General features: G+C 36.5%; 2 protein-coding genes and 1 non-coding gene across 5 annotated transcripts; all 3 read right to left on the bottom strand.

Moving 5' to 3' along the window:
- Window positions 1-350: 350 nt before the first annotated feature.
- LOC145778848 (uncharacterized) lies at window positions 351-6,706 on the bottom strand. 3 transcript variants are annotated; one of them, XM_082590432.1, is made up of 5 exons: window positions 6,597-6,706; window positions 5,204-6,518; window positions 4,718-4,837; window positions 2,944-3,036; window positions 351-619 (listed from the first exon to the last, which is right to left on the bottom strand). In XM_082590432.1, the coding sequence occupies exons 1-5, from the start codon at window positions 6,703-6,705 to the stop codon at window positions 403-405; spliced, it is 1,854 nt and encodes a 617-aa protein (XP_082446558.1). In that variant the 5' UTR covers window position 6,706; the 3' UTR covers window positions 351-402. The 3 variants fall into 3 exon arrangements, with proteins under 3 accessions (XP_082446558.1, XP_082446557.1, XP_082446559.1); XM_082590431.1 differs by having other exon boundaries at window positions 5,204-6,706; XM_082590433.1 differs by lacking the exon at window positions 2,944-3,036 and having other exon boundaries at window positions 5,204-6,706.
- Window positions 6,707-12,573: 5,867 nt separating this feature from the next.
- On the bottom strand, window positions 12,574-18,778 carry LOC145779023 (uncharacterized). The gene is made up of 9 exons (XM_082590605.1): window positions 18,642-18,778; window positions 18,092-18,241; window positions 17,466-17,652; window positions 16,280-16,373; window positions 15,707-15,766; window positions 14,715-14,864; window positions 14,165-14,382; window positions 13,295-13,584; window positions 12,574-12,799 (listed from the first exon to the last, which is right to left on the bottom strand). The coding sequence occupies exons 1-9, from the start codon at window positions 18,776-18,778 to the stop codon at window positions 12,574-12,576; spliced, it is 1,512 nt and encodes a 503-aa protein (XP_082446731.1).
- Window positions 18,779-20,177: 1,399 nt separating this feature from the next.
- On the bottom strand, window positions 20,178-20,280 carry LOC145779185 (U6 spliceosomal RNA). Its single transcript, XR_014290533.1, has one exon. It is a non-coding gene; the product is annotated as a U6 spliceosomal RNA (small nuclear RNA).
- Between the last annotated feature and the right edge of the window lie 976 nt (window positions 20,281-21,256).

Raw genomic sequence — 21,256 nt, 5'->3', positions numbered from 1 at the left:
CAAATTGTGACTTTTCAAAAATACTTTTGGCTATGAGTAGTTTACTAAATACAGACATTTTAATAATCTTAATAAAAAGAGCGAAGTTTAAGAATTTATTGATAAGCCAGCTTTACAGCGAAAAATAACTTGTTATTTGTCAAGTAACTTTGGCAATAAAGAATGATTCATAGCCAAAGCTAATCCGCTAACTTTTTAACGGGTAGCCTCCTCACACCAAGAAGAGAAATCCGACTATGAAGCCATTTGATAGATGCAAGTATGATGATTACCTACCGTTGAACAGCAGAAAAAATGACCAACTCTTATTCTATCAATAAAAAACAATTCAACAAAAAACAAACAATAAAGGTGATTATGATCTATTTATTGCGCTGTTTCACAAGAAAAACATGCTGTGGCTTATATGAATTCTTCTTCTCTGTATATCTTTCCGTTGCTTCTTACGTAACGAGTTCTGAGTTTGATTCGGTTCTTCAACGTGCACAGTTTTTTAGAGCACGGGCATTTCGATTTGCGTAGTAAGTAATTCCTGCCGCTGACACCTTTTCTATGCTTTGAACATTGTTTCTTACAGCACTTTCCGGGCGCTCTCCAACCACATGATCTCTCCACCGGCCTAAAAAGAAAAACATTAAAGCTTTGAAAAATTTATAACTACCAATGGAGCTTGTTCATTATAAGAGTGTTTTTTAATGAAACTTGATTCAACAATGAAACTTGATTCAACATTTTACTCATATGACTTATCCAAATGTTACTTCACAAAAGACTAGGTGATACGTGAGCAATGTTATGAAAAACTAGCTGTTCCTGTCAGAGTACAGGAATAACAGCGCATCTCAGCAAAAATAGCCTCGGTGGGCAAAAGCATTTAAATTTTATGAGGCAAAATATAAGCAAAGAGAGGCAATAAGTTTTACACAACTGTAGACTTGCCATGAGGAGAAAGCGTTTTACCTCCAGTTAATTTGCTATCATCCTGATATATGATCATAGGTTTACATCTTTGCAAGTTAGACAATGATAATAAAAATTGTTATAAGATACTATGCTAATGGAATATTTGCTTACTCTACATAGAAAAAAATGTACAGCCTACTAAGAAAAACATTTCTTTTAACAAGCTTAAAATATGCCGAGTATAGTGTGAGAAACACAACAAAATAAACCTGCGTTTTATACAAGGACAAGTTTAGCTCCTATTACAACTAGTTTTCAAGTTATTATAAATTTAAACATCATGATTCAACGTTTGTGAGAGTGTATACTATGCACCTGTTTGGTGTCGTACCACTGTCACAGTGTCACAACAACGCCAGTCAATGACACCTCGCGCTTTGGGACCATAGGTGCCTACGTCTCACACTATTGGACAATATACTTATTTTTGCAAGCATACTGTACAAGTGTACAACCCGCTAAGCTTTTTCCGCGGAAAATAAACAGTATTTTCTCTCTTGGTCTACGGCTACGCCCTATAGACACTGAAAACAAGAGCATCTTGCCCCACTCTCAAATGTATGGATCTCTTTATGGCAGTGACGTTCGGTGGCTTAAACCGTTGGGAAAGCAACTTGGAAATATGCTGCAGCAAGGTAGTAGGCACGAAGGGCGTAACCGTCGGGGCGATGCCCGATGTTGCCGAAAGCAACACTTCCAACGGGGGGTCTGGGGGGTCTCCCCCAGAAATTTTTCAAAAACACTTCCAATTTGGTGCGCTCTGAGAGCATTTCCAAAACAAATCAAAAATGAAAATCTGTCAAATTGTGCTTCGCCTATATCGTGATCATACATCCATTTAATGTTTAGAAGTCATGAACAATCTTAATTTTAACGTTGCAGCACCAAAATCCAGTGTTAGACATGGAATAATAGTTGTCTAAATATTTAATTTGTCATGAATGTTCATTCTCAGATATTCAGTTAGGCCCACACTACAAAACTTAACACTTAGGCCTAAACATTACAACCGCAAGCAATTTGTACAAAAAGCTGGATAAGTTTGCCTCCTGCGTATAGAAGCTTAACGAACTAAATATTGCATCCGCACCTGAAAGTTCATTGGCGAAGTAACGTTATATCAAAGCTGTAAAAAGGGCAAAGTCATGACTATGAAAGCTAGTAGGCTAAAGTACATGGCGAGGAGACATAAAAAAACAGCAACAATCTTTTCGTCTTTATGATGCTGTGCTGTGTACCGTGACGAGAGACCATTCTGTGCGTATGACGAGATAGTCTAGCAATTGTACGCATTGACGTCACTGGGAAAGCAACTCTAACCATAACACATCTGATTGGGTAAGCAGCTGGTGACGTTTTGCAAAACGAGTGAGAATTGGATAAAATGAAGGCGTTTTTTGACGTTTTTGAACGTGGGGAAAGCAACTTTGATAGTTGATTTCCCTGGAGCCTCAGTGATTGTTTCTGACAGGAGCGTTTGCGTTAATTGGCATTTATAGGCAAGACCTGCGGTTTGGTAAGGACTTAAACTACTCACAACCGTTACGAGTAATTCTAGTCACGAACACAGTAATTTTCAAGTTAAAATAGACGTGATAAAAATAATGAAAAGTTAAACCTAGAATTCAGTCATTATATTTTGCATAGTTTTCGCTCAGGTAAGCACTGCTTTCCTTGCTTTCCCTCACCGATCGTCACTGCTTTATGGGTATTTCCGCCGGCTGATAAAACAAGACACCAATTCGTCCCAACTCTGAAAGGTATTCGTTGACAAAAAAACAAAAAACGATTAGCCTACATATGTCTTGCCCAATGGGAAACTGTAACAACAACCAAGGAACCAAAAACTAGTGAAAACTTAGTGACAAGCCACGCAGGATGAAGACTCGTTAGCTTATGTCATATCACAGTAAAATAAGACATAATAAACCACACAGACAATTCGCAATTTGAAGCAATTAAAAGAAACCAACATCTCACTTTGTGTCTCGGTAAAGAAGAGATTTTATTTCATTTCTTTTGCATTTTCTTAACACCGTAGCTGTGTCCTTTTTGATTAATCTAAATAAAATACTACAACATCGAATTAATTGAAAGATCTTGTCCAGCAAAATAAAATATATCAAATCATTTGCTGAACCCATTTAGTTTGATGAGAACCAGGAAATGAAAAGTTAGATTTTCATTCTTAAAAAAAATGCAAAAAAAAAACGAATTGAAAGTAGAATAAAAATAATGATTTGATTATAAATATCAAAAGCTGTTGCCAGTGATGTACGCGTATACAAAAAATATTGACGCCGTCAGCGTAAACGCAAACGTTCGAAAAACCATGCGCCATATGCGTCAACATAACTTGTAAAAAAAGTTGGCGGCGTCAGCGCATACACTAGCGTAAACTCTCATTTTGTTTACTAGGTGCAGGGATATCTAGAGAAGGGGATATGAAGGCTCACAGCGATTGCCTTATTCTGATGACACTACCAGGGCGGTAGTTTGCAGCGCGTGAAACATGCGGTTCTTTTCAAAATTGCAGAAAGTTTTGTAGTGCAACTGGTACAGTCAGCTACAGAAGACAATTAGTAAATGTTACATAGAACATATTTAAAGAATACTTGTTTGGAAAGACAGTTGAAAAGTTACCAAAATGCTGTTTTTTCTAACAAAGCCTTTGCGGTAGGCTAAATGTAAAGCAAGTATACGGGTAGTTGAATTAACAAGTAACCATAAGCATGCAGTGAGTATCCAGGCCTGATGCTAACAGCGCAATGCAGGTTATCATAACAAGATTTATTAAACTACTATCGGTGCCAATTGTCATTTTACGATAAACAGAGATTATTTGCGATGAACAATAGTCCTTCTATTGTCACACGTAATAAAAGCCTTCGTAACCCCTTCTTTAGATATCCCTGACTAGGTGCTAAACATTCACACGGTATAAACCACTTGAAACAAACAAGTTTTATTTTGAATTTCCACGAAGAAACACAAGCATCTGAAAGTGTTCATCTGACATTTTGCTGCGTTTTGGTTTCAATATGTCTTTGCCCATTGAAAACATTCTTTCAACCGCAGCGCTGGAAGGTAGGCCTATAGGCGTATTGTAGCGAAAAAAAATTTCGCAGTTTGATAACAAAAAAAATGCAAACAACAGCTAAGACAGAAGTATACATTGACGCTATACGCTAAAAAAACGCGAAAACTTTACGGCGTAGCCTCAAGCGGCAACTATCCAAAAAATGTGGCCGTAAAAAAGTCTACGACGAAAGTCTACGACGTAGAATTTGCGGCGTATACGTACATCTCTGGCTGTTGCATAGTGGAGTTTTAAATAAATTATACAATAAATATTATTGATACTACAAAAGTGCTCAATGCCAAGCAAAAAAGCGAAGAAGAGCTTTGGTGAGTAGTAACCGAATTTGATATTAAATAAATTATTTGTTTGTACGAAAGTACTTATTACATTGTCAGATTCAATAAAATAGGCCTTGATTACAACTTGAAGACCGAAGTTGTGGTTAAGAATTTTGTGAAAATTGAGTTATCACCAAAAATATGTTGTGTAATGGTCAATTGGTCAATGCCTGTCCCCGTGCTCAATATGGTTTGAAAAATAAACGGCTTAATTTCGCTATGACACACCGTGGTGTTTGCTTAGAAATAAACGATTAAACAACGTTGAAAGAACGCAGTTGTTGACTTCAGTTCCAAATCAGGGTTGATTTAATTTCATGCAATAATAACTTACTTTTTGCCACTATAGCTGTATTGCCCTTCTTTGCAACGCAGAACTCCCATATCGCACATCCATTTGAGAACATATGTTAAAAGATGGTCGTTTTGCAAGTTATATCGAATATGTATGTATCTGCAAAAAAACGAATTTATCATCGTTTGTCACATAATCGGATCGTATGATCTACATTTTACATGTCTATAACAAAACCGTTGATCGACACGCACTCAGGAGAAAACAAATTGCCAGTGGTATGTTATTTGAAATATAAGCGAACGAAAACAAACAACTAAGAATAACAAATAAAACAATGTTTGGGAATAACAAAACAATTATTAAGGATCACTCTTTGAAAGGTAGTTCCAAAGAAATTCGCTTTCACAGTTAAGAAAAACTAAATTTAAAAGAAATTCGAAACAAAGAAGTTTTATGTCGAAACAAAATTTGCAAAAGGTTGTTCTCATTTCTAACATCTCTAATAAAATGTAAAAAGCTCACTTAGAAATGGCATCTTTTCCCGTCAAAGCAAATTGCTTGAGATCTCGAATAGCTGTCTTCACCATTGCAATGTATGTGGGGACACGACCATTCGGAGCAGGAGCTGCAGGAAAAAATCTACTCGCAATGTTTTGATATTGTTTGTTTAATGTATGTTTGTTGATAGCGGATGGCCAATTACGCTCATTTGAAGATGAGGGATTTTTCTTCAAGGAATTGACGCTTTGCAAACAGGTCTTTTTCGCAGGACCTCGTCTGCCAGCTCTTGGCATAGGAACTTGCAGTCTGTCTTTGGATACTTCGTTTCCTTTTACATCGTTAGTCACGAGGCGTTCCTGTAACTGCTTTTTTAACTTCCTTATAGCCGCTACGGAAAGCAATTTCCATTTAGATCGCGTCAGCTTCTTTCTACCACGAATCTTTCCGTGGCCCATTCTTTTATGGTTTCGTAGTCGCTTCTTTATATGGGCTTGTTTTTTCTGTTGAACTTTTACACATCTGGTTGAAGGACTGACCGTATTTTTCTTTTTTGGTTTTGTTATTTTTCTGCTTTTAGCTTTACTCTGAGGCTTTTTCTTGCTGGCAATTTTATCTACCAGCACAAATGCTACAACAAACCTACACTTACGTTTTCGAGGTTTCGCACTGAGACAAACAATATTGTTTTGGTCACTTAAATGAATAATTTTAAAATTTTGTGAACCAACTATTCCTGCACTTGCTTGTGGCACAGAAGTATCAGATTTATGCTTTCTTATCGGAACTAATCTATTTTTACTTTTGCTGTGACATTGATGTCGATTAAGAGAAAATTCAGAATCAACCCATCTTTGCTTTATTGCTTTTTTCGTTTGCTGCTTCGAAATCTCCTCTGTGATGTACGCCAACAATTTGTTCATACAATTAGAACAGCATATGCAGTTGTCAGAAGTCGAAGAGCTGTTGATTTCTTTTCGTTTTTTCTTTAACACGTAATTCAAAAGCAATTTGCTTTGCTTTTCTGTCTCATTTCTTGACCATGACTCATTTTCCAAATTTTCGTTACTTTTAATCCAGTCATTTTGTGAAGCGCTGCTTACTTTTGGACCAAATGCAGATGCAACATCTTTGTGTGTATGAATTTTGTTCAAATTGGCATTGGCTCTGTTGCTATTGCAAACCAAAGTATTAATTTCTTCCTTCTCATGCCTTTCTTTTGAGGATTTGCAACGGCACGGATCACAAACAGATTTCAAAGAAAGCAGAGCGTTAGAACTTCTGAAAAACCTCTTGGTCTTGATATTCTTATTATGTTGATGTGAGCCAAATACGCATTCTGAAAAAGGTTTAGCATTAAATTTTACCAAATAGTTTAAACCTGATCTAGTTTTAGCTGGTTTCTTTACAAACTTACTGACACAAATCTTGTCATCCTTTCTTTTTTGTGTTTTGTCTTTGTTTTTACATTTTCTTTGATTCAAGGATTTTTTGCTTTTCATATTGAACAAATGCCTTATCCTCATAGTAGCCTACAACTTGTTTGACAATTTTTCACCTTCCTATGATAGAAATCGACATTGTTCCATTGTTAGGCAACAATTATTCTTTATGATTACTGTTACAGCCCATAAAAAGTTACAAAGCTGTTTGCTACTTTTCCAAACTAGTTCAATTCAATTCAATTCAATTTATTTTTCTTTGTCAGAATGCAAAAGAAATGATATTGAGAAAAAGAAATACAGTAACAAAACTAACAAAAGGAAAAGGTGGCAAAACCTTAATGGTTTAAGACGTGCGTGAAAGGATCTAATATTGCGGTATATGCATCAATAAATATAGTCAAGCACGGCCACCAAACCTGATACTTTAAAATAAGTTGATGAATTAGTTAAGAATCAGTCGCCTCCTCGTTCCTGGAACAACTGGAGCGCCAATTCTTAAAGCAATGAGAACACGACTGAACCCAACATCACAAAAACAAACTAATATACACAGTTACACACACATATTGAAATTACATAACGGACTATCAAAACAAGGACTATTTACAGATTTTACTAGAACCTATCAAACTCGGTAAACCGTTACACATGATCGTAGAATTAACAAGGGCCAAAGAGAAGCATGCACTGTAAGGAAAGTAAAGCGTGGGTTTCGAAAACGACGACTTAAAATTTCTTTCTTGTCAATTTTATGGACATGTGTAATGGTTTACCTCCAAACTCAGGCAGACGCAGAGGTTACACTTTTTTTCTAATTTAAAGAAATCTCACTTCAAAATCGGTAAAAGAGGAAACAACAGAATTTCTTACAATTTTTTTTTCTGTTTGTTATGCAGCTGAGAAATACAAGAATTTTATGCATCTTGCTCTTCTTTGCTATGAGCAAAACGCATCAAGATGTGTAGGCCAGTGGTGGGCTTTGGGGTGGGAAAACTGGGCGACCGCTCAGGGATGCAAATTTATGGGACCCTTGCTTATCCAAAATATGCGCAAATAAAATTTACATTAAGCACTAGCAGAAAGCAGTAGGCTAACTTAAACTTTTCCATCCTAGTTTATAGTTTGCTTCCCTATTTTTTTAGAGTTGGTTTTGCATATTTTTTCAACTAGCACCTGGCAACCCTGTTTGAAGGTGTTTCGTTTTTTTACTTTTATAGGTGTTTTTTTCTTCATGATAGTCAGCAGACTTGGGCAACTATACAATTCTAGTTGTCTAATTCAATAAATTAGAGCGAAATGTCGATAATTCTAATTGTAATCTAATTCGGTAAAAATTTGTTTGCTATAATTGTAGTTCTTAATCTTATCTAATCTCGACTTTTGCTAAAAATTTTAGTTTGTCCAACAGTATTTTTTGGCAAATGGAAGGATACTGCGCTCTTATCAACGTTATACAAAAAATGCAATAAAACCATCAAAATCAAAGTGTCATTCAATCCCTTGAGCAGCAAAGTCATGAAAAATTCGATTAATTCATCAATTCACTGGCGGTTACAATGTATATTATGACGTAAGTGGTTTTGGCGCTGTAATCAGAGCCACTATATACATGTATATAGTGGCTCTGCTGTGATGGTGGAATGACACTTTGATCTCGAGTTGCCACACTGGCGTTTTTATCCAACCAAAAAATGATATGTGACAACTGCGTCCAACTAATTCTAATCTAGTTTAAATTCTACTCTAATTTGTGAAAACTTGGATAGCTCTAATTCTAATCCTGGTATAATTTGTAAAAGCTTAAATTACTCTAATTATAATTCTAATCTAATTTCGAAAGACTACAAAAATTCTAGTTGTCCAAGTCTGATAGTCAGTTCGGTGATCCTAATGATCGACAAGGAAAGTCAAGGACTATAAACCACAGTCTAGAGACTGTAATTAAACTACAACAATTAATTAATTATTAAACTACTAAAAATTACTGACAAGTAGCCTAAGATGAAAATCACGTTTAATGTTTGTAATGTATTTACTACTAACTTAAACATTTAAATGTTTAGTAGTAAACTACATCTAGAACACATTACAAACATTAAAAATTTTTTTTAAATTTAATCCTATTTGTCGGTCATTAGGGCGGCCCAGTCAGTTCCTGAACTGTAGTGTTTTGATTGTTGATTTGGAAATTTGTAAATTTCAGTTGCAGACACTCCGTTGCTTGCACGTAACTAGGCCTACTACTGTTTTGTGATTGAATTTATGGTGGAAACTAGACATTCTTTTAAGTGTGAATGGATGGTATTCTTTGAAGATGTCATGGCATGCACCTTTCTAACTTACCATCGCTGTTTGTTGTTGTATCATGTTAATTCCTTTTTTCTGTTATTGTGATTTATGGTTATTTGAGTTTGCGTACCTTAATTTGTCGATACCGGGCTGTAGTTGCTCTCATATTACTTCTTGCCCAGGCAGTGCCGGTCTTTGGGGTGTGCAAACCGTGCGATTGCACAGGGCCCGCAAATTAGGGGGCCCGAAATTTACTCAAAAAATGCAGTAATTTTGTCATTTCCAATGGGAAAATTCAAAAAGTGAATTCAACAAAGGTATTAGCAACAAGAAAACATGGAGACTGAACGGGTGCAACCTATTTCGTCCCCTGAACATTTCGTACCCTAAAAAGATCGAGAAAAAAAAAACATAGCCAAAGTCGCTGATCGGAGTTGCCGCAAACATTTCAAAATTTCTCCTGATCTTTTCAGGGAACGAAATAGGTAGAATTTTGATTTTGTTAATCCGATTTCAGGGTACGAAATCGGGGTACGAATTTTTCAGGGGACGAAATAGGTTGCATCCAGACTCAACATAGAGACATAGCTTTATTTCCAAAAAATGCCAAAGAAAGCATGATCTTATCCTTTTGCTATGCCTCCGGACAGCATCATTTTACAGTAATATTCATACCCAAATTTTTGTTGAAAATGCTCTCAGAATGCCCCAATCTTAAAGTAATTTTTTTAAAAATTTAAGGAGAGGCCCCTCAGACCCCCCGCCACTGGGTATCGCCATCGGCGATCATGCTGTCAAGCTTCGCCCGCCGACTGTCAAACCACCCCCTCTCCTTTCAAAATACCTAGCTATGCTACTGAATTGGATCATTGTCATTGGGGCCCGCAAAGCATATTCCGCACAGGGCCCGAAATACCCTAAGACCGGCACTGGCCCAGGGCCCACAAAACCTTAACGCCACCACTGGTGTAGGCCCTAGTGTTTCCCTCATGACCATCAGCACTCTTGATAACACACCATGGCCGATTTTCATAGCAACCCAGACAGCCACTTTATCTGGTCCAGATCTGGTCAGATGCGTACACGACCTGGTGAAGATCAGAACAAGATCAAGTGGCTGTCTGAGAAGTGTATATTTATAAAAGTCTTAAACATATAATCAGCTAAAAGCCATATGAGCTGATAAAGCTATAGCCTGGATATATGTTGTTGTTTTTATTTTTTTGTAATTGTTTTTGTTTTTATGATAAATTTTTCTGAAGGGTTGCGACTGTGCCAATTTTAACGGTTAAATAACGTGCAATAAAAAACACTGTAAATAGGCTGCAAAAAAACAAAAAAATGCAAACGGAACGACTTTGACCTGGAAAACAAAAATCTTGCAACCACGTATTCTTAGGGTACAGTGCGCTGTTTTAGAAATGTTATGATTTGTGGCCCGATGATCTCATCGATAGTTTACGGGGCCCAAATTATCTTCTCAAAAGCTCCGGTAGTGTCGGTTGATTTTGTTTGCTCTTTGTCTACAAAGTATAGTCTTTTTATCAAAATTGTATCACAGCTTAACAACGCCATCTCAGTATTACTCGGCCTTATCTTGACTTTATATAACAAAAGGTTTGTAATCAGTAGCATTGGCAGGGGCGTCCAGAAGGTACTTTTGAACTCGGGTTCGGAATAATTTTAGGGGCCCGTAACCTTTCCAAAGGGCCCAGGAACTTGCAAAGACCACAGCAGCCTATTCTTTGAACATAGTGAGTGTTTCTAAGAAGTGTTTTCATTTTGATCTGAAGATCTCATTGGTACCGGGCCCAAAGTATTTTCTCAACCGTTCTGTTTGTTGTAGAGCACAGGTTCCCAACTTGGCATTCGCGGACCCTTTGGGAGTCTTTGAGATAGAGGAAAAAATCCGTGAGTTTCTTGGTATTTGGCTGCATGTACGCTATTTTAAATCTCGATTGTTTGCGAAACAAAGGAAGAAAATAGTAAAAAAATAAAATAAAAAAAGTAATTCACAACAAGCTATCATCATCGTTTTTGTTGTGTCTTGTTTTTTTGTGTTTTGTTTGTTTTCATACGCTGTAGATCTTTTTCTTGAACGTTCAAGTCTCGCAGGTTTCGTTTAAGGCACTTTACAATATTTTATTAAAATGTCCAGCACTTACCATGTATATCCAGTAACGAATCCAGAAGGACACTTGGTCAAGTGCTTCCCCTCAAAACGGAGAAAAAACTTAACTTTATCCCGATTCTTTGCAAAACACTTTTGCTTGATTACATGCCTCCTGCAGCATAGGAATCGCTAGCAGTAGCATAATTTAGCAGTAGTATATGCATAAGACATTTTCTGATCGAATTCTTGGAAATTTTTAGATAAAAATCCGCAGGCTTGAAAATTTAAGTTAGTAACTAAGATTCGTGACTAAAAAAAGGTTGGAAACCAGCACCGTGGTAGAACCAACTTTGAATTAAAGTAAGGCGGGCTGAAATCGAAAGCTTATCACTTTACCACTGTGCTGATTAATCAGTGAACTGAAAAACGTAGTCTGTGGTCAGCAGTACAATAGTCGAACATAGTAAAGCGAAAAAATGCGAAATAAAAATATGCAATTCAAAACACCGCTGTAATTGGTAGGCTACCTATGAAAACGCAAAACAGAAAAGCAACAGGACATTTATTCGTTTAGGTTACAACAAAAACGAAAGAAGTTTTGTAACTATGTAAAAAAATTATCTATGTGAAGTATCATTTATCATAGTATAGGCCTACATAGTTTTCACAGTTTCTTTCAGGACTAGGCTATATTCAAATAAGGAATAATAATTAGTTAATTACATAACTAATTTACAGCTCTATTGCCTTTTAAATCTAAAGTAGGCTATACTTGGACAGTCCCATTTCAATGATATAAGTAAAAGGACAAAGTAAAGACATAATGTTTATTAAGGGTTTAGAGGTTATTAAGTTGAGGCATATTGAAAATATGCAATATTGATATTGAAGCCAAATACATTTTTGTGACAACAAAGGTTCATTACAGTATAGCAATAATAATTCGAATTTTGATGAAAATCTAAACAAATTTTATGTTAATTACAGTATAAGGTAAAATTGTTTTCTCTTTTCACATCTATGATGTATTTAGAAACATGAGATTTAGATTTGAGAGTTTGTTTTAGGATGCAAAAAAATGAGGTAAGCCCAAGAAATTTAACATATTAAAGAACAACAGTACGCCTGGTGAAAGCAGAGCAAGAGAGAAGCCCAATTATGGATACAAAGGATACCTTGCCTGGAAATTCAATAATCAAAATAAATGTAGGCCATGACAAACTCCAAGTAGCAAGTTATCGTTATACATATCGCGATTTCAGAGACGGCGATTTCATTTGAGACAGCTTGTTAGAACAATTGGATGCTACCGAAACATGTGAAAGGCAATAGTCAAATAAATAGCAAACCCATCACTTTAATATTAAATAAATAAAAAAACTACCTGTGACCGCTTGGAAATTTTATTCTAAATCTAAGTAGTAGGCTATGGTCCTAATTAAAAAAAAATAGTTTTTAAAATTTCCATTTCTTGCTAAAATGTCCTTTCTATGATGATAGTCCGATACTCGATGGGCCTGTTTATAAGCAAGACCAAGTAACATATTTCAATCGTGCTTCATCAGGCTCATTGAATTCAAAACCATCTTTACCACGGGTTCACCTTCAGGATTGTCCTTTGAAAAAACAATTTCCTTTTTCGCTAAAGCTCTCTGCGACCACGTGCTTTGTTTGGACCAAATAAACACGTCACTTTTCCCACAAATTTCCATTTCCACTTCGGAGATTACATTTTCTAAAAACTCGCGATCTTTCCGTACTCGTACTCCATATCTGAAACCCAAAATTTGTCTACGTAATCAATAGATTATAGGCTTCCTCTGTTTCGAAAAAACAAAGTTGAATAACTTTTTATCACGACTTTTTGTTTTTAATGGGAATTGGTCTGTGCATTAGTCTCTTAATCTATTTAGTTAAAAACTCCAGAATTATGGCTGCCAACAAAAAAATTGTGAGCCCATTCTCCACCACGTGGGGGCTACACAATACACATCACCTGATATTTTTCTAGAAACAGGATGGGCTGTGCTTATTTTAGTTTTAGTTGCAACGTATTCTGCATTACCCCGAAGCCTAGTTGCATTAACAGTAGTGACTTTTATGCTCTGGCGTTGCGGTGAAGATATTTTAATTTAACTAAAGTCAGTTATATGTCAAAAATATGCTGTAGCCTGAGTTCATTCTCAGAAATCTTCCACGCAGATGTGGTGATAACAAGATTTAAATATGACTAAAAATAAATAAGTAAGAGTAACGGCAAAATCTCACTTTGCTTTGCTAGCTATGTATTGTTCCAGATCTTTAACGCTGAAGAATTTTGCAACGGTAGTAAGAAATAAGGACTCAAATTGTTTCTTAGTTTCATCCATGAATTTCTTCAATGTTCCGGGAGCTGCGACATAAACTGATGTAACTGGAATTTCTCTTTTTTGAAGGGATAACACCTTGCCTGCGATGGCTTGAGCAAATGCACTGGAGTTCAGTGCCTTCTTCACATTATCACACGAATCTTTACGCTTTTTGTGGAAATGATTTCCGCAAAGGTATTTGAGAAAATCCTGAGTAAAAAAGCCTTTGTAGTTTATAGGAGAATATATCACGCGTTAGCCAATATTGGAACAGACATAAAGCCTACGACTCGATACTTTGTGTCCACAACCAAATAGGCTAATTCAGTAAGAGTATGAACTTTCAGAAGCACAGGATGTGAAGCTACTTACTCCAAATAGAGTCTTTGCCTATATAGCCCACTATTCTCAATAAAGTCGTAATTGGCCTATAATGCCTTTTCATTAAATCTATTTCAATATTAGACAAACAACGCTAGAGTAATTTAAAGTCAATTTAGTTTCTTTAAAATCATTTACAGTAAATACAAACTACATTCTCTTAGATAAACACGATATATGCAGCGGGGATCCAAGAGTGATGGGCACTTGATCACATGCCGCTTCGAAAATGGGAAAGGAATTATATAAGTTTCAAATACATACTAATGCCTGATTACAACAAGTCCATGCCGCATAGCCTAACTCATACAATTTGTAACTCTTCAGCAAAGAATATTCTTCAATAACGTTAAGTATCGACACAAAACTGCACAAAAGTTTAGTTTATACTAAACGTAAAACAGCGTACCTCCTCGTCATAACGCCAATGAATGGCCAGGTAGCTCGACTGAGTGTTTTTATTCAAAATTTCCTCAATGAAATCCTTTTGTATACGACGGACTAAATGAATTGGAGGTGTATGGAGAATGATTTCTTTCAGCATAATTCCTGCATCTTCCTTTGTTCTTATGTTCTTCCATGGATTATTTAATATTTCTTTTTCACTTCGTGGCCAAGGTACCGGAACTTGTGAAACCATAGATTATGAATTACGTTAGTTAGGTTACACAATGCAAGGAAGTGTTAAAAATTGAGGACTGGCTCACCAAATTAAAATGGCGTTAAACTATTGCAATGGCACAATTCGAAAATATTGTTAAAAGAAATTTTAATAGTTGGTATGAAGAATAAAAACTGTTAGATTCATATTCGTTTTGACAATAAAATCAAAACGCGAACAACAAATAGCCTAGGTTTTATCAAATTAAAAATTTAAAAAATTGATTCCTACTTTTATTACACTCTAGACGGCTTAAATACATTGTAGCTAAGTATACCTTTCTATTCAAAATATTTACGTTTTTTTCTTGGGTCCGCTTTCAACTGTCGAAAAGGACAGCAGTAGAAAGCACAAGGGGCACTCGATTCGTAAGATGCTAATATCTCTCGAAGTGTTTTCTTTCCTTTCCAACGAGCTCCTCTGTGAAAAGGCCCATTTAATCTAAAATCTAGTTGAAAAATATTAAATTTAATTGGTGGTGTCCTGCAGGCTGTTACAGTTTTATTATTAATTTAATATTAATTTGAATTTGAACCAACTATAGCCTATGTTTGTTTCTTTGTTTTTCATATCTTTATCCTGCATTGCGGGAAAGCGGACTTGAGCGCTATGCATCGGTGTACGCCTTCCGACGTACACCTGACCCACGCTGCAGCCGACGGCAATGTCTGTTTCCGGTTGTCTACTCTACTTATGACTTAAATTTGGTGCTACCCATTAAATCGATCACTGGGTAGAGGCAATTATCGTAAAGTTTCTTGCCCAGAGAAACAACAGCAAGTGTGGGTGGCTGGAGTCGAACATGCAGGCTCTGTAGCTTATAAAACATCCCAGAAAATGGATTAAGTTAATTTATACTGTATTTAAATGTTTAAAAAGTCAATGTGCCAGGTTAATAGCCTACACTTTTGACTATAATATCCTAATCTTTGATAGCTAGTATAGGTGGTTTAAATTTTGAGCAATATTTTTAGAAGCAGCATCAATATAGGCTAACTGTTAATGGCCATGTCATGAGGAATGGAACAATTAGAACAAACTGCTTTTTGTGGAAAGATCAAAGGAAAACGAGCTCGTGGAAAACAGCTTCTCACTTTTCTCAGTAACCTCAAGGGTCATCTTCACGTTCCAACCGCAACAATTTTTATACAGTTAAATAGTGGGATAACTGGAAAGAACCATGCGTGAACGCCTAAGCCTGGAACAGACATGGTACACAAAGAAGAAGTTAATAACTTCAAATATACTTTATTGATACATTTGGTGAAACAACGTTCGATGCAATCAAACCTGAGTAAGCGCTTCGAACAACGAGTGGCCCAACATCTTTTCCTTCGACAGCAATGTATTCTGAAATATAGATGATTTGTGTTGATCAAGCCTACACGTTGGCTGACATCTGACCACTATTGTTTCACAATGAAGGCTGTATCAACATGAAAAAAATTGGCTTTTGTAATTTTACTTCCATCTTTAAGGTAGCAAAAGAGAACTGTGAGAAAAGACAAACAAAATTTGTCAAACTAGGCATTGAACGATATTGTGTGGGTTAGTGTGACCCATGGTGTGACGTATTCAACGTGTTTACCAAATATGCTTTAACACGGGAAGATGCGTTCACTACTAAAATATAAACAATTTTAGCTAAACTTAAAATATTGACTTATCTAATTTTTGAACTCAGGCTTTCAATTTCAATAGTAAGCAACACAAAAAAGTATTGACTTTGTTTTGAAGTTGTTGAGAGCAAAGTTTATATCGTAACACACACTTTACGTTTTCAAAATATATAAAGTACAACTTTTTGCATAAAAATACCTTTACAACTAAAAATTCATGAAAAAAAAGTTTACAAATTTTTACCTTTAAGCATTGCAATGGTGACGCCTTTTGTGTAATTGAGTCCTTTTATTCCTGTTTCCAATTCAGTCTTGATAAGTGGTCTCAGCAAAGAAACCTGGTGTGAAATATATAAAATACAATGACTTTTGAAATATCAGCCAGAAATCAAAATAGGTTTGGCAAGTCCCGGAGTTTTAGGCCATCGATTACCTCACCAAAGGTTTGGAGCAAGAGAAAAAAAGTAATGCAGCAGAAAGTGTTCTACCGGCCTCATGTTTTCATGCAATTGCAGCTTTTTTTATGCAAATGCTTCAGACAAATGAGAAGAATGCCTCCGCAAACCTTACTGCTCCTGCCCAGTGAAAGGGCAGCCTCATTTTGAGCTTATCTGACTGTCAGCAAAAGAGACAAAATCAGGCATAAGCTAGACTACGTAATTTATATATAGCACAAAATTTATTATTAAAAAATACCTCGCATCTGCTCAAGGAGCTTTGGTTAAATAACAAAGTTCTGTTAAGGCGAGATTCACACCGAACCGAACATACAAAACTGTTTTCAGCATACAAAAACATCGCACGAAAAATGGCGCAAAATTGGGGCATGTGTGCTTCCTCATACCATTTGCACCAAAAATTGCATTCCTGGTGTAAATGGTGTGAGTTGTATTCCTGGTGTGAAATTTTACCATTCACACTAGCAATACTATTTCTGGTGTGAATGGTAAAACGAAACAAACATGCGCCATTTTTGGTACGACGTTTTTGTATGGCCTACTAAAGACAGTTGTGCATGTTCGGTGTGAATCTCGTCTTACAGTTTGTTAGATAAAAAATAAATGTAGCTTATCAACAAAGCATTTCGGTAAAAACATGTGACATGAGACCAGTTTTCGACTTACGGGTTAATTTATGTTAGCTACTGAAACAGCGGTTGGGTTGGTGCAGCGGATAAGGCGTTGGCTTTCCAGTAATGCAAACCTGGTTCGACACCCAGCTTATGCTGGTTGTCGATAAACACTGCTCACCTTTACCCAGGGTGTAATGAATTGGGTGGGCATAGTTGCTGAAGGAAAGGCGGCCGAGAGAAAGGAACTGGCCACCCTACTTTCATTAGTGCCAAGGCTTAGTGTGATGAGAACCTTATCTTCTCGTTCCCCATTGCTCAGTAACTGAGTACGAGACCTTTACCTTACTGAAATGCATACCTCACCGAGATCTGCGGCTTGGAAGAATGTATCAAATGTATCATGACAAATTTGTTTTGCTTCTGACATGGAAATAGTTGAAACCAATTTTTTTAAAGCTTTTACGTCAAATCTATCTTCAGCGTTTGTTTTGATTCGTTTTCCTCCGGTCAATTCATGTTGATAAAACAAAGGAATAACAATCGTTCTGGAATATAGAAAAAACAAAATGGTCATTAAAATATTATCATAGGTTATAAAAGTAATTTTCTATGAGTAAGCTACGTATAGCCATTCAGCATCACGGCCATGAAGAGGATAATTTGGATCAGGTACGAATTTGGGCTCGTTAGACCCGTAGGCCTTAAATTAAGGCATTTCTAAGAAAAATCACGCCATATCCAAAAAATACGAGATGTTTTTTTCAAGTTTCCAGACCCCTTAAACCACTTCAAACCAGGGTCCAATATTACCCTATGAACCCCTTCTATCAACGCTACTGCTCAAGTGCTTAGCACCCAGAAAATTGGGAAGGAAACTTCAGTGATCAGCCTAACTACTCAGCTCTGTTGAGGAAGAAACGCCAAAGATCAAGTTATATAATGATTCAACTCTTCGGCTGTGTGTTTTTCTATCGGCAGACTCACCTGTTCAACATTATAGCCAAGAGAATGCTTTGATGAAATCCAATCAACTGGTTACTGGGTCCGTTAGAAAGAGACGGGATAAGAAGTTTCTTTGGATCAGTTTTGTAAAATGGTCTTATTTTTGGTGAAGAGTTTTCTCGAGTGCAAGAGCTAAACGTGGGTTCATGCTTTATGTCTGTTGATTCTACTTTTTGAAAATTCTTGGCGTTAAGCGACAGTATGTTAGTTCGTTTAAAATAACCATGTCTTCTTTGCTTATTATTGAACTTGGCATTGTACCTTCTCACCTCATTAAATTTTTTCAAAGCAGTTGAAGTCAAATAGTCAAAAGATAAATAAAATATTATAAAAAATGTGATGAATGCAGCTATGCTTTTGCGCCGTCTTCGTATCATTGAATTATAAGCTGGTTTAAAAGCAAACACATCAGCACAAATTTTCTGCTAGGAACTTCATTCATGGAACTGTTATAGAAAGCATTGATTCAACCTAAAAAAAAAACTAAGAATCTGAAATGGATTTCAGTGATTAAAAAAACACAAATAAATACAATGGGCTACTTTTCAATCCCGCTTGTTTGACTCGGTTTAATGGACCCCATATTGCAACGTAACTGGTGTTTGCAACTGTGAGCTCAAGCAGCTCATCAACTCTGCTTGCTTGATGATTCATGAGTTCATGAAACATCGTTTCTACTTTCCATTGCAAAGGTTAGGCCTGCCGGTCAAACTTTGCAAGAGATTGTCACTTAAGTGAAGTTTATGGGCTATTGAAACTCATAACAATAATGACCATTGAACCAATCATTTTTTTCAAGCAAGCTGGGCTTTGATTGTAAATCGAGCTGCTTTTTCTTGGCAGGCGTAGGACTTCTTAAAATTTACATTAGTTAATAGCCTACGCCTGTTTCGCCATTTCATTTTTTAAACTTGTTTCATAAAAAGATAGCTTACTGCCTACGCGGCAGTTTAGTCGTGTTTAATGATATAAACTTAGTTCTTTGGCTTACAGTTGAATAGGCTACTTGACTAAACATGTTAGGCCGCACCTTTGTAGAAATTATTGCTTTCGTATAAGATAACTTCTTAGAAATTTCTTACAGACAAAACCAGACTAAACACCAATTAAACACCAATATTACAATACAGTCGTGTTTTCTGTTAAAATCAAACTGTACCGCAACTAAAACATACATTTTCAAACCAACGTCTTCTAACCGCCTCCGGCAATACGATATTTTCGTCTGAACACACTATATTAGACTTTGAACACACTTAAGAATGTTAACCATCTAATTAGTTGCATTTTCATCTTCCAAAAATGAACAGAACGGATTTATTGCCCAACATGACGATAATGGCAGCCGGGCCATTGAAAGGTTAGTATGGGCTAGGTGCCAATAAAATTTTCAAGTCACCTAAACAAGTTAGACTACAGCTAAAAAAACAAGCCATCTCTTCAAAAGCAAAAAAACTAGACAAATCATTAAAGAAAGAACATGACAATACGTACTGTGCCTGCAAAATCATCGAAAAAGTTACCAGTAGCCTATAGGCTATAGGCTAGCCTAAGCCAGGGGCCCCCAAATGGCGGCCCGCGGAAGGTATCAGCATACAAGTATAACCAAAAATACTTTTTTTGAAGAGTTAAAGAGCACGAAGGCAAAAAATACTTTCCGGGAAGCATATTTTCGCTTTGCATACGATTCCACCGACCGACCAAGCAGATTATAGTTCTAGGTGGGGGTTGCTTAAAGCTATTCCAATGCGATGTCCAGCCACACTGTCCCAGTGATTGATTAAAACGTCTGTTTTCGAATTTCGAAAATGTCGAGCATAGGATTGATTATTTTAAGTTTGCAAATGTTATGTGAACACTAGTGTGCGCTTCACCGTTATTGTGTTTCACGATCAGTGTTCTCTTTATGCAAGTTTTTGTTGGCAAAATAGGTCGGTGTGCCAACTCAATTTATAATAAATTGGCAAAATATTACATATAAATTTAAGGACTTTTTCTGATTGTAGCCTATTATGAAAATATTTAGCTTAGTAGCCTACTGCAAAATGTTTTTTTTTTCCTTTTTTAAAGAAATATAGAACGCTTCATGATTTTGAGTGTCATCCTTGCGCAGGGGCCATGCTAATCTTCTCTGTATCGTTCCAAATTTAGTATATCTACTGCCGAAGCAAGTTCTGCAAAATGTTATTAATCAACAAATTCTTGCCACGCTGATAAGCATCGCAAGTGACAGTTGTCTATAACAAAAGAAAGACGGTTTTATAGACTCTCACAAAAAGGATGAAAAACCAACTCATTGCTTTTTTAAAGGGAAGACTGTTCATGAATGACAATAGAATTACGATTTTTGGGTGATTTCTACAAGCATTTGTTTCATGGTGCCTGGTTTCTTTTTCCCTGTTATTGGAGCCTATTTTTCGCTGATGTGTTTGTAGGTCACTATTGTTGCCTGTATTGCGATGTGTCAAACATTTCCTTGTTTACTAAAATTGTTAATTGCAAGATATCTTTTGTGAAGCAAAGTGACAACACCACTCTTGCTTGGCGATGAATATTCTGATGAAACCGCTCGCCTCGCTATAAGTGCGCAAAACCAGTGGCCTCGTTTATTAGGCATTGTTAAAAAAAGCTAAAAGTGTTGTAAAAGAAGCTTGGCCTGGCAGTAGCGTTATTCGATTAATTTTGTTGCTGCGGTATTCTAACATAAATATGAACAACATGTAACGCTGGATACTAGGTACAAAATGCGTTCTTTTTTAGTATAAGAGTCAACCTACCTAACATTTTATTAGTGCGGCCCACCACACCACACCTCTCCTTAGTGCGAAAGTGGCCCGCATGCAAAAAAGGTTGGTGACCCCTGGCCTAAGCCATGTATTTTCCTCAAAAAGCAGACGGGTCGCCTCTAAATAAAATAGATTGGATGCAAACGTTCTTGACCAGTGGTTCTAAATACCTCAAATTATTTTACCTGGCTGACCTTTTTTTCTTTCTGTAGGATTTTTGACATTTAAATAGCGTTGTTCTGCGTTTGTTTTTTCATGTTATTTGGATTCCTTAATTGACACGCCCACTCATTATGCCAGATGCCTACATTCCAGCCAAAAAAACTGAAGGTATTCGTCGAAGTCGTGCCCTGAAAGCTCA

This window comes from Aplidium turbinatum, chromosome 10 (assembly GCF_918807975.1).
Source record: "Aplidium turbinatum chromosome 10, kaAplTurb1.1, whole genome shotgun sequence".
NCBI lineage: Eukaryota > Metazoa > Chordata > Ascidiacea > Aplousobranchia > Polyclinidae > Aplidium > Aplidium turbinatum.
Note: the sequence above shows the minus strand (reverse complement) of the source record. Positions and strands in the feature narration are given on the sequence as shown.

What these genes read in the sequence shown, in the direction of transcription:
- LOC145778848 (XM_082590431.1), bottom strand. Translation starts at nt 6,705, where the DNA reads ATGAGGATAAGGCATTTGTTCAATATGAAAAGCAAAAAATCCTTGAAT. An exon ending in GGAAAAGATGCCATTTCTAA is followed by an intron (nt 4,838 to 5,203) that starts GTGAGCTTTTTA and finishes GTTTTTTTGCAG; the next exon opens with ATACATACATATTCGATATA. An exon ending in TACAGCTATAGTGGCAAAAA is followed by an intron (nt 3,037 to 4,717) that starts GTAAGTTATTAT and finishes TCGATGTTGTAG; the next exon opens with TATTTTATTTAGATTAATCA.
- LOC145779023 (XM_082590605.1), bottom strand. Translation starts at nt 18,778, where the DNA reads ATGTTTCATGAACTCATGAATCATCAAGCAAGCAGAGTTGATGAGCTG. An exon ending in GGATTGAAAAGTAGCCCATT is followed by an intron (nt 18,242 to 18,641) that starts GTATTTATTTGT and finishes ACCCACGTTTAG; the next exon opens with CTCTTGCACTCGAGAAAACT. An exon ending in AGCGGACCCAAGAAAAAAAC is followed by an intron (nt 14,383 to 14,714) that starts GTAAATATTTTG and finishes TGGTTTCACAAG; the next exon opens with TTCCGGTACCTTGGCCACGA.